This window comes from Ricinus communis, chromosome 3 (genome assembly GCF_019578655.1).
Source record: "Ricinus communis isolate WT05 ecotype wild-type chromosome 3, ASM1957865v1, whole genome shotgun sequence".
NCBI lineage: Eukaryota > Viridiplantae > Streptophyta > Magnoliopsida > Malpighiales > Euphorbiaceae > Ricinus > Ricinus communis.
The window spans coordinates 25360455-25372005 of record NC_063258.1 but is presented as its reverse complement, the minus strand read 5'-3'; the positions used below and the strand labels follow the sequence as shown (position 1 = coordinate 25372005).

Sequence of the window (11551 nt, the reverse complement as noted above, 5' to 3'; positions counted from 1 at the left end):
TCACATGACGAATAAATAATGAATTTTTCCAATTAATAGTGCAGTGTGCTCAAACTTGCATGGGGTGACCTGATTATTCGAGAATGCATCGATGATAAAACAAATAAAATATTATAATAGATTTCTTATAATAGAATTTATAATATTTAAAACATAAATATGAATATTTTTTGTAAGATTATGAATATGATATGGTATCAAATATTTTATTAAAATATATCTAGATCCGGCTATAAACTACTCAACTCCGAAACCAAACGGGTACGTACGACCCGATCCCGAGATACTTGAACCCATCACCATTCCCAATCCGTTAATCTCTGCAGAGCCAAGAAAACTATACATTAGTTTTCGAAATATAAAAAAATCAAAACAAAAATGAAAAGTGCTTTAACAAAAAAAAAAAAAAAAAAAGAAAAGAAAATGCCACATGTGGCGGGTGTCAGAGTCCAAATGTGCACCATTTTCCACCTTAGCGCTTCCCCCTTGTCACCAAATTTCCAAAACAACCACTCGAAACTTATCTGAGTTCAAACTATAACCCTACTTTTATTGTTTCATTTTGCCAAAACGTCCTCTCTCTTCTTTACTTGGATAATTTCACTCCTTTTCCCCTTTTCCACTAATTCCACAAGTCCCCCAATTTCTAGGGTTTCCTTCATTCTCAAATTCCCTTTCTCTTCCTCTCTGGTAAGCTCTTTTTCTCTCTTTTACACGCTAATCCTCTCGGATTTTTTTTTTTATCACCTTCTTAACGCTAATTTTATCATTCAGTTCCGTTCTATTTGGTTCAATTTTGATATTTTAGATGTTTCAACTTTGTGGGGATTTTATTAAATTTTCTTTTCTTTAGTAGAAAACAATAACGAGTTGATCAAAGATGCAAACTCCATTTTTGAGCTAATATTTCTTAAAGTTGACCAGCACTGGACCATGTTCTCTTTGAGTTTGGGGTTCAATTATGATATGGAAACTGTGTTTAGTGATAATGCATGTTATGCTTAGTAGCTGGAAGTAGTAAAATTGTTGTGATCTTTGGTGTTTTTAAGAGCTTTGTTCCTTATGTGCTATGTCTCTTCATGCTTTGTACCTAGTTCGTAATGGAGATAGTGTGTACGGACATCTTTGAAGCGGTTGACTTTAATCTTTTTCAGTCACTAAAACCTGTCTTGTTTCTCTTTGTTTGTTAGCTATTCTGCTATTATTATTTACTTGATGGTTTGGCTGGTTATTTGCTATTAGTTTTTTTTTTTTTTTTATCTCTCTTTTCTTCTTTGAATGTCGTAACTACACTAGTGCTGGAGGTTTTATGTGTTAATAATTTATTGAAGGGCATGTCACGATGCAATGCAAAAACTAGTCTGTTTTTGCTTAGATTATGTTGATGTCTAGTCTGTCACAGATAAATATGGGTTTATTGCTCTGGATTACATAGAAATTGATAAATTTTATTTTCGTCGGAGGTTTTTTTGCATCCTGTCTAAAGACCCTAAAAGTGCAGTGAATTGCTTCGTGCAGCTCATGCATATGATTGCTCTCTCTTGATGAACCTAGCCATAATTATTCTCAAATTGGTGGTGACTGGCTGATTGCATATGTTTTACTTATTTCAAAGCAAGAATTATTGAATTTCTAAGTTGTGTTTTATGCGTTTACCCTAAATTTATTGTCATTGTCTTCATGGTCAATGACGGAGCTAGACATCTAATTTTGAGAGGCCAAACCAGTGTTGCCCATAACTTGATATCCTGTAGCATAGTGTACGTGCTTACACTGCAATACTTCTCTACACCATTTGGAAATATGCTTAATGGGATCACTGTTTGATGCTATACTTTGCTTGAGACCATCAGCGGATGCTATTTCTATATGATAGGGATATCTCTAGGTACAAAGTTTAAGCATTCTGTCAGAAAGAGAAACAAATTCTCCTAGGATGCATTTGGAAACTGGGACTTCCATTATTGGACTGGAAGAGTTTTTTTTTTTCTTTTCTTCTTTCTTATTCTAAGTAACCTTTCTTTCTATTTGTTTATTAAATATTGATCTTTGGATAAATAGAATATATAGCTTAAGACATTAATCTGCATTTTAAGCGAGAAATTTCAGATAAAAAAATTATATTAATTGTAACTTGGAATTAATTTATGATTATTTAACACTATTTATTCTGTTATTTTCCAATAAGGCGAGCTTGTGTATCAACATTTAAAATTTTGCAGCTTATACACACACACACACACACACACACACACACACACACACACACACTTGTATTGCTCGTCATGCGTGTTATGCGCATAAATTATTATTTTAAATTTTCTTCATAAAAAGGAAGAAAATATTAACAAAAGTATTAAATAGTAAATAATCCTATGAATGAAGTATTATAATAATAATGTGTATATATATATATATATATAAATAGAGAGAGAGAGAGAGAGACGAATACTTCTTTTTTTTTTTCCCTGTATGGTCTCCCATAGTCCACTAGTAGATCTGCTATTGTTGTTCGCTTTTGCAAGTAACTGCTAATTATCAAACTCAACTGTCCATTGGAATTATTTTACACAGAGAAGCATAGAAATTGGAGGAACATCTACTATATATTTCTTTCTTTTTCTTTTTTATGTAATAGTTGTTTATTTGGATTGCAGAAGCAATTTCAATGCCAAAGAACAAGCTAATACTGATCTGCCAGTGTGGGGGTGAATTTGTGACAAGCGCTGATGGATGTTTATCATATACTGGTGGAGAGGCACACGCTTTAGATGTCAATCATGAAACTGTGTTTGATGATCTCAAGCTAAAGTTGGCTGAGATGTGTAATTTTGAATATAAATCATTGTCCATCAAGTACTTTCTTCCTGGAAATAGGCGGACCCTCATTACTTTAGCTAATGACAAAGACCTAAAGAGGATGTATGATTTTCATGTGGACTCGGTTACTGCAGATATCTTTGCAACTGGGAAAGAAGGTTTTAATTATGAGGATGTACATATGCTTGCTAGCAGGTGTATTTTCCTTCCTTGATATCTTATTTCTAGGAGCTTAGGTGCTAACTCTCGTGATTGCCATTTTGTTGGAGTTGTTATTGGATAACATATGGTAGAATACCATTGACAATACTGCAAAGTATATTGGGTTTATTGCTGAAATGTCTCAAAATAATTTGTCAGTTCACTGCTTTTGTTTTGGTTATTCAATTGTAATTTATTACTATTGTATCACCTTTCTCTTTTCCCTTTTCACTTGCTTTGACTTATTTGGTTGTCACTTGCAGATCATCCGGCTTAAAACAGGCTGAGACTGTGCCTGCAATTATGGCTTCTCAAGATGCTGCCAGTACTCCCCCAATTGATTGTGCCAGTACCCCCACAGTTGCTCGTGCCAGTAGTCGCTCAATTACTCGTGCTGGTAATCGATCAATTACTCGTGCGGGTAGTCGCTCAGTTGCTCGGGTCGGTACTGGCTCAGCTGCTCGTGGTGATACTCGATCGGCTGCTCGTGCCGGTACTCGCTCAGCTGCTCGTGCTGGTGATGCAACTGTCCACAGCCCAGTTACAAATGATACGAGTGGTACCCCTGCTGATACTGTTAAGAAGAGAAGGCGCACAGCATCATGGAAAATTGGAGCCAATGGTCCTACAATTGTTTCTGACATCGAAATTGTGCAGGAGACGAGAGAAAGTACTAAGCGCAAGAAGGGTTCTCGGAATTATGATACATGGAATCATGATTCTTGGAATCATGATACTGGTATTGTAAATGTTGATGTCAAGCAACTAAAGGAATCTGATGTTGTACCATGGGTAGAGATGGACAATTCTCATCATTCATCTACTGATATCATCTATGACGATGTCAGCGCTCAAGATGTTTCTTTGGAACAAATGATTGCCTCTTGGAAAGATGGAATTATTGGTGTAGGCCAAGAATTTAAAAGTGTAGCTGAATTCAGGGATGTGCTGCAGAAATATGCCATTGCAAATCGTTTCATGTATAAGCTAAAAAAGAACGATACCAGCCGTGCAAGTGGTATATGTGCGGCTGAAGGCTGTTCTTGGTCAATTCATGCATCATGGGTTCCATCTGCTGAAATATTTAGGATAAAGAAGATGAATAATGAACATACATGTGGAGGGGAATCTTGGAAGGCTGCTCATCCAACAAAGAGTTGGCTGGTCAGCATTATAAAGGGCAGGTTGAGGGAGAACCCACATCACAAACCCAGGGACATTGCTAATGCAATTATGCAGGATTTTGGGATTGAACTGCACTACTCACAAGTGCGGCGAGGAATTGAAGAAGCAAGGGAGCAACTTCAAGGTTCATATAAAGAGTCCTATACCCAGTTGCCTTGGTTTTGTGACAAGATGATGGAGGCAAATCCTGGTAGTTTTGTGAAGCTTGAGATTGATGATATCAGCAAATTTCGACGTCTTTTTGTATCCTTTCATGCCTCTATACACGGTTTCGAGAATGGGTGCCGCCCACTTCTGTTTCTTGATTCTACATCATTCAGATCAAGATACCACGAGGTTTTGTTGACAGCTACTGCATTAGATGGGAATGATGATGCTTTTCCATTTTCATTTGCTATTGTAGACATTGAGAATGATGATAATTGGCATTGGTTTTTGGAGCAGTTGAGATCTGCAATTTCAACTTCACAATCCATAACTTTTGTCTCTGATAATGAGAAGGGATTAATGAAATCTGTGCTTGAAATATTTGAGAATGCTCACCATGGTTATTCTATATACCACCTGCTGGAGAACTTCAGGAGAAATTTAAAAGGGCCATTCGAGGGAGAAGGGAAAGCTGCTTTGCCTGTAAGCTTATTGCGTGCTGCACACGCAGTTCGACTTGATGGTTTCAAGATGTTCACTGAGCAAATTAAACAGGTTTCTTCAAAAGCATACGATTGGCTTGTGCAGATTGAGCCACAATATTGGACAAATGCATTATTTAAGGGTGAGCATTATACTCATGTTCCAGTAAATATTGCAGAGATATATGCTAATTGGATTGAAGAAGTACGAGAGCTGCCTATTGTACAAAAGGTAGAAGCACTCGGATGCAAAATGATGGAGTTGATTCACAAACGTCAAACGGATTCAAATGGGTGGACTACAAAGCTTACTCCATCCAAGGAGCAAAAACTACATGATGAAGCTCTAAAAGCACTTGCTTTTAAAGTGTTATTTTCATCTGATACCCTATTTGAGGTTCATGACGATTCCATTCATGTTGTGGATCTTGTAAAAAGGGACTGTACCTGTCTGCAGTGGAAATTGACCGGGTTACCTTGCAGCCACACTGTTGCTGTCTTCAATCGCAAAGGGATTAGTGTGTATGATTATTGTTCAAAGTACTTCACAGCTGATAACTTCCGTTCAACTTATTCTGAGTCCATAAATCCTGTTTTAGACACTTCCAAGCCAGTGGACGAAGAAGAAGACGCCTTGGGAGCAAGGCCTGTCCTTCCTCCTACTACTCCAAAGCCGCCACCCCAACCAAAGGAGAAACCAATTAAAAGAATCGATGAACTGAGAAGGGTAATGACTTGCAGCAAGTGCAAGGGAGAAGGGCACAATAAGGCCACCTGCAAGGAACCCTTATAGTTGTTGTGTCCTGGCAGTTAGAGCCAAGCTAATTTCCTGACAATCCTTAATGAATTAATCAAGGGGAAAAGGTAGAAGTTTTCTATGTCTGTATTTCCTTGTCCATGTTTATTTAACATTGTACAGCTTCTATTTCTTTTATGGAGGTTACTTAGTTTCTTGATGATATACAAATTTTAGGTGCTCTGCTTTGTGTATCATCAATTGACAGTGGTTTAGGACATTGCATTGTGTAGTAATGTTTCATGTGCAAGAGTTTCTTCCAGTGTTGAAATTTGTTATTCTAAATAAGCAGCTCATTTTGCTGAATTGTGTCCTTAGTTACACGAATGAATCATGAATGGTAATGTTAACTATCATGTTCTTGATATGTAAAGGTTATGAGAATCTAATGCCAAATAGGTTAATGGTCACAATAATTTTTTTTTCTCCAAGCTTCAGGTAATGAAAATTGGCCTCTGTTATTTCTTCCTTTCTTTCTTTTTTTTTTTCTCTGATTTTCTAGCATCTTCTTTTAAAACTATAACTCAAATTCGTCTTGGATGAACTGAAGTTTGTTTAAAGTAGATACCCCCTGCCTTTCATGAAAGTGAAATAGGGAAGATAGACTTATAATTAAGGATATGATTAAATTGTTTAAGCATGGGCATTGCGTAAGAGTCTTTCCCATCAAAGTTGTAAATCGTATTATTATATTCTTAAACATTGTTGCTTTAGTTTTATAATTTTAAAAACAAATATACATTTACGTGAATACATGAATTTTATATGGAGTAACTTAAATTTCAATTAGCATTAAGCATAGAGAATAAAACGTTTGCACGACAACGAACAAATAGATTTTAATAAAAGTAAAACTTAATTGCCATCACATTTGCGTTCTAACTTAGCTCAGAGATTGACAGCACAAAATGATAATTGTATAAAGACAATTAATTTTAGAAAAATAATTGAGCAAAACCCAAGTAACTGAAACTGACCCTTAAACACACAGTTAATGAAAAGACAAAGATGAATTGAGTAGAAATAGATATTATTTTGCGATACCACTTATCATATATTTTAGTTTAGCGAACCTTTCCCTAGAAACAAATCACCCTTTACCCATAAATTATTCCATCACAACTGGGGAAAAGGAATTGAAACCTCAAGTAGGGTATCAATTGAAAGCTGATGAGACCATCTGAAAGCTACCACACATAAGGGAAAATCTGCAGTTATAACTGCTTAGACACTTTAATGCACGCTGAAGCAAATCTATATAATATATTGTGAACTTTTACAACATAAGGTCAGATCATTATTGGTAAAATCACACTTGACAAAAACACAGTGCTTCCCACCAGAACTAAAGATACAAAATGAAGCATGAAAAGCGAATCGCTTCTTTTACATATCTTAGCATTTAATGAGACATTTGCAAAAGAATGCGAGTCTTGAATCTCCATCCTGACTTCTATATACTAAATCAGCCACCTATGTTTCTGCCTAAGGTGTCCATCTAAGTATATCTGGTCTGTCCTAGCTAATTAGTATATCATAAAAGTGAAGTCAAATATGTACATTACTCTTGTCCTCTTGAGAACTCGCCAGAGCACAATGGACAGCGGGGATCGCATATTTCTTCAGTACTTGTTCTATGCTCCAGACAATCTGCATGATAAACATGACCACAGACTAGAACAGCCACAATAGAGCATCCCCCAGAAGAGAGTGCGTCTCCAAGAAAATATGATTTCCGTCTTAACAGCTTCTGACAGATCCCGCATATCATTTTCACTGGATCAGATGAATCCATTACCAAGGAACTAAGCCTAATCCTATCAGGCCTGCCAAATGCTTTTCCCCTGTTCTCTGAGAAAGGAGAAAGATTGAAGTCAGTGCAAGAAAATGCAAGAGGCTGATTTCTGAATCATAAGTTGCATTCACACTTGATACCAACAAAAAGTAGGTTTTTGTTACATTTGATCTACTTGGAATTTCAACTGCATGCCAAAACAAATAATATAATTTCTTGCTTTCACCAGCAACAAGGTTATAAAAATTAGTTAAGTATCCCATTTATTACACGGTATGCAAATGCAGGCATCTTTTCCCCCTAAGTGACCTACGTTCCAAAGATTAAAGTACTGCAAGATACAGTGTCAAATCCATTGTCACATATCATGAATGCATCACCTGTATGGTATCCAAGCTCTGAACCAGAGTGACTAATCAACTTGAAGGGAAGTCTGTCATTGTGTGAAGAGGTATTCTTTCCATGAGAAGTTGAGGCATTAGCGTGGTTCCCTGAGTTCCTTCGAGAATAGTGATGACCATAGTAATGACGTGATCGTTTCAAAAACATAGTGCGACCAACATTGTAATGCTGATGTGCATTCAACAGCTTTACAGCCCTATCTGTGACATCCATTCCAGGTGAAAGAGGCTTTAATTCACTAGATTCATGTAAATGAGAAGACTTCTGCAAAAAGAATAACTAATGAGAATTAAAATCCAGTCATCAAGCACCTGGAACAAAAACAGGGGACGGTAAGGTCCATTGTCAGCTATATTACAATAGATATAACTTTGAGCACCCAAGTTTCCAACTTATCAGCCAAAAGATTGTTAGCACAAGGTTCATTTTGTATAACTGCGAATTGAGGGACAATAGAAGGAAACAATGAAGTATGACATGAAAGTCACAAACTAACAATGGCATTGATTCAAAATCAAGAATTCAAGTGCCCGTTGGAATTCCTTATTGATGGAAAGATAAAAACTAACCTTGCTAGATAATAATTCTGCTCCAGAAGAGCATGGCATGTTGTCTGCAAAATTCATAAATAGACATAATTAGCATTTACATGCCAATCATCTGTACATGGAACACAAATTAGCTAAACCTGCACCTGGTTTTCCATCTTAATTCACAATTTTTTATAACAAATACTAAAATTCTTTTCAAGACTAGGCCACGAGCAAATGCAAGGGAAGCATCAAATGATATAGCAAGAAGCAAGCACTAACATCAGAGGCAGACATGATAACTAACCACTCAAACATCAAAGAAAGGAGTAAACACAATTGAGGGTCAAAAACATAACAAAGAGGTAATGCCATAAAATGAGGAAGTCATTTTAACCATGAATGCAGAATATGCATAAAAATTAACAATGTAGAAGATTGACTAAAGGTTCCCCAGGAAAGCAGCCTGAAAAACGTACAGCAATGATGGGTTAAGAAGGGGACAGAACGGAGCCAACCAGGGAAACAAGGTCTCATCAATTTTCCAGTAGACTATGAGATAGCTAAAGTGGCAAGGATAGAAAGAATCCTCTTCAATCAAATTCTGGGAAAACTATTAATAAAGCTTGAGGAATTAAAAGGTCTTACAGTTTCCTTAGGCCAGAATAGGAATTTCATGGAGATAGTTCAAAAAATCCTTCAATCATCGAGGAACAAGTTGCTCCCATAGAAAGTAAATAATACAATCACTTTCTAATAGTATCCAAAACTTTCCAAGTAGACACTCAATATCAATCCAAAGAGGGTTCAGGACATGACTCGATAAATGTGTTCTATGCCAAAATACAAACTCAAAGCATTATATTGTTTATTTAATAGACCGCATCAATAGGAATTATCTATTTGTACCCGTTCCCTCCCTCTTTCTTCAATTCTTCTTCTTTTGTCCTCTTTCTTTGCAACTTGAATTGATGGATTGAATAGACAATTTTAGACCTCCATTACAGAATTAGCTTTTAGACACTCCAAGTCCATTCTCTAAAGTTTATTGTCTAGCACAATTACTCACTTTACCTCTACAAGTTGCAATATAAGCATTATCCGCTAGGATGCTCATATCACCATTTAGCATAAGACAGTGAAAAATAATCAAATCTTGTTCCTACAAAAAGATTAAATAAAAGAGAGATAAAGAAAGAGATAAAGTAGCCATGATCATCGAATCCAAATACAATCTCAACCAAAACAGAGACAAATTAAGCATTGAATTCGACCTTATCGCGCAAAAGAAAACCACAAAATACTAGCACGCACTAAAACAAAACAAACCAAACCCTAAATTCTCCATTTTGCTGTAAAGAGAAAAAAGGTACAAACTATTGAAAGAAAAATCAAGTCTTGATATAATTCCCCCAAGTAATCCATCAGTTTCCAACAAGATATAGAAAAACCCACCTCAAAAAGAAAATCACATTCAACAATTTTCCCCAATAAACCGTACAAGGAAACGCACCAAAGAAAAGAATAGGGAAAGTACAAGAACCAAAAAAAGAAAAGATAACGTACCCGAAGAAGAAGGATTATTATTATTATTATTATTATTATTATTATTATTATTAGGAGTAGAAGAAGGTATCTTTCTCTTTCCCATGATAAAAAAGAAAAGAAAAGAAAAGCGGTGGAGTGCAATGCAATGTGAGGTTAAGGGTCAAGAATTGATTGAAGAATCGTAGGGTTCTGAGGCAGATTAATTAGCGGTGGTGAAGAGAAGTGGGAAGGAAACGGACAAAGGTGAAAGGTGTAAGGTGGTGGTGGTGGTGGTGTTGAGGGGCTTTAGCTTTTATGAACGAAGGAACGAACGTGTACGGTTGTCTGTTGCTGCTACTTGGTACTAAAAAGAAAATAAGAAGCACGCGCGCCAACAGAGAGAGTGCGAATGTAACTGTTAATTGTTAAGGTTATTTATAGGTTAGCTTTGGCATTAGTTAGCAGTTTCTGGTTAAGAAAGGAAGAAAGAAACGTGGGGAAGAGTGGGCGCTTTCATGGAAATAAAGACAGATAAAATACAAAGAGAGATCAAGAAGAAGAGAGTGCTTTCTCATGGCTAAATTTTTCCTTTTCTATAATCTTTTTAACTGCTGCGGCGACACGTGAACGTCCTCGATCCGTCCATCACCATCATCACCATCACCATCATCATACTCAGTCCTTGATTCTTTTGGTGATTGAAAATATGGTAATGTGTAATTGGAGAAATAGCCCTTCGGGCTAAAGGATCCGCTCAGCCCGTCTGAGTGAGAAAATATCAAGTCCGATACTAAGATGAGAACCGTAGGGTTTTTTTACAAAAAGTAAGGGAAAGTGTGAGGAAAATTTTGCTTTTACGTTCTAATTTTTTTTATTATGATTTTTTAAAATAAATTAATTTTTCATTTTTTAAAATAAATCGTTTAAAGCATAAAAAGGTTGCTAACGAGAATGTGTGGATAGGCTTGAAAGGGAGTAGATCGATCGACGACTGCACACACATTCAAACCGCAGGATTACCACTTCCTACAATATAGGACCCATTTATTCCACTGCTTCTGCTTTAGCCTATGATGTTCTGGTTTACTATAAATCTATACTCCTTTTTAAACATTTGACTTTTAGTCTCAAAAATTACACTTTACACTGATTTTATGAACACATTGTTTGGACCCTCTAACTTATTATTTTTGTAGGTTCAATAAGACCAATTTACCATTAGAAAAATTATAATTAATCCATAATATGTCAAAAATAAACCACATATAACTCACTTTTTGAAAAAGAAAAAATGAAAATACATTATTCTATGAGATAATTATTTAAGTAAATTTGAATCAACGAGTTAGATATTTTCATTATCCATTAAATTTGTTATGGACAATCCATTTTTTGAATTATTGACGATATAATTATAAAAAGCTAATATTTTAAAAATTTAGATAAATTTTAAATTTTGATTGATCCAATAGTAATTCTATGACATATTTCTTACTAAGAGTATTTTTAATTCCATTGCTGTGCCTATTAACATGGGCCAAATTGTATGAAGTTATTCAAATTTATTTACATTATATAAATTTATGATTCAGTTTAACTCCGTTTCTGTGCTAAGAAGACGGTAGAGATACAAAGAGCAAGAGAATTGTTTCAGTTTTACATATCC

At 35.7% G+C, this 11551-nt stretch overlaps 2 protein-coding genes across 3 annotated transcripts; one reads left to right on the top strand and one right to left on the bottom strand.

Annotated features, from left to right (window-relative positions):
• The first annotated feature begins 237 nt into the window (after positions 1-237).
• Positions 238-5937, top strand: LOC107262168. Its single transcript, XM_015726361.3, has 3 exons — positions 238-690; positions 2658-3015; positions 3285-5937. The coding sequence occupies exons 2-3, from the start codon at positions 2669-2671 to the stop codon at positions 5626-5628; spliced, it is 2691 nt and encodes an 896-aa protein (XP_015581847.1). The 5' UTR covers positions 238-690; positions 2658-2668; the 3' UTR covers positions 5629-5937.
• Positions 5938-6868: 931 nt separating this feature from the next.
• On the bottom strand, positions 6869-10686 carry LOC8263853 (homeobox protein 5). 2 transcript variants are annotated; one of them, XM_015726348.3, is made up of 4 exons: positions 9925-10686; positions 8398-8441; positions 7807-8092; positions 6869-7482 (listed from the first exon to the last, which is right to left on the bottom strand). In XM_015726348.3, the coding sequence occupies exons 1-4, from the start codon at positions 10007-10009 to the stop codon at positions 7193-7195; spliced, it is 705 nt and encodes a 234-aa protein (XP_015581834.2). In that variant the 5' UTR covers positions 10010-10686; the 3' UTR covers positions 6869-7192. The 2 variants fall into 2 exon arrangements, with proteins under 2 accessions (XP_015581834.2, XP_015581836.1); XM_015726350.3 differs by lacking the exon at positions 9925-10686 and adding an exon at positions 9814-9882.
• Between the last annotated feature and the right edge of the window lie 865 nt (positions 10687-11551).

Excerpts from the sequence above, each read along its gene's own strand:
- LOC107262168 (XM_015726361.3), top strand. The coding sequence starts at position 2,669 with ATGCCAAAGAACAAGCTAATACTGATCTGCCAGTGTGGGGGTGAATTT. Across the intron at positions 3,016-3,284 it reads GTACATATGCTTGCTAGCAG|ATCATCCGGCTTAAAACAGG; the intron begins GTGTATTTTCCT and ends TGTCACTTGCAG.
- LOC8263853 (XM_015726348.3), bottom strand. The coding sequence starts at position 10,009 with ATGGGAAAGAGAAAGATACCTTCTTCTACTCCTAATAATAATAATAAT. Across the intron at positions 8,093-8,397 it reads CAGAATTATTATCTAGCAAG|AAGTCTTCTCATTTACATGA; the intron begins GTTAGTTTTTAT and ends TTCTTTTTGCAG. Across the intron at positions 7,483-7,806 it reads AGAGCTTGGATACCATACAG|AGAACAGGGGAAAAGCATTT; the intron begins GTGATGCATTCA and ends CTCCTTTCTCAG.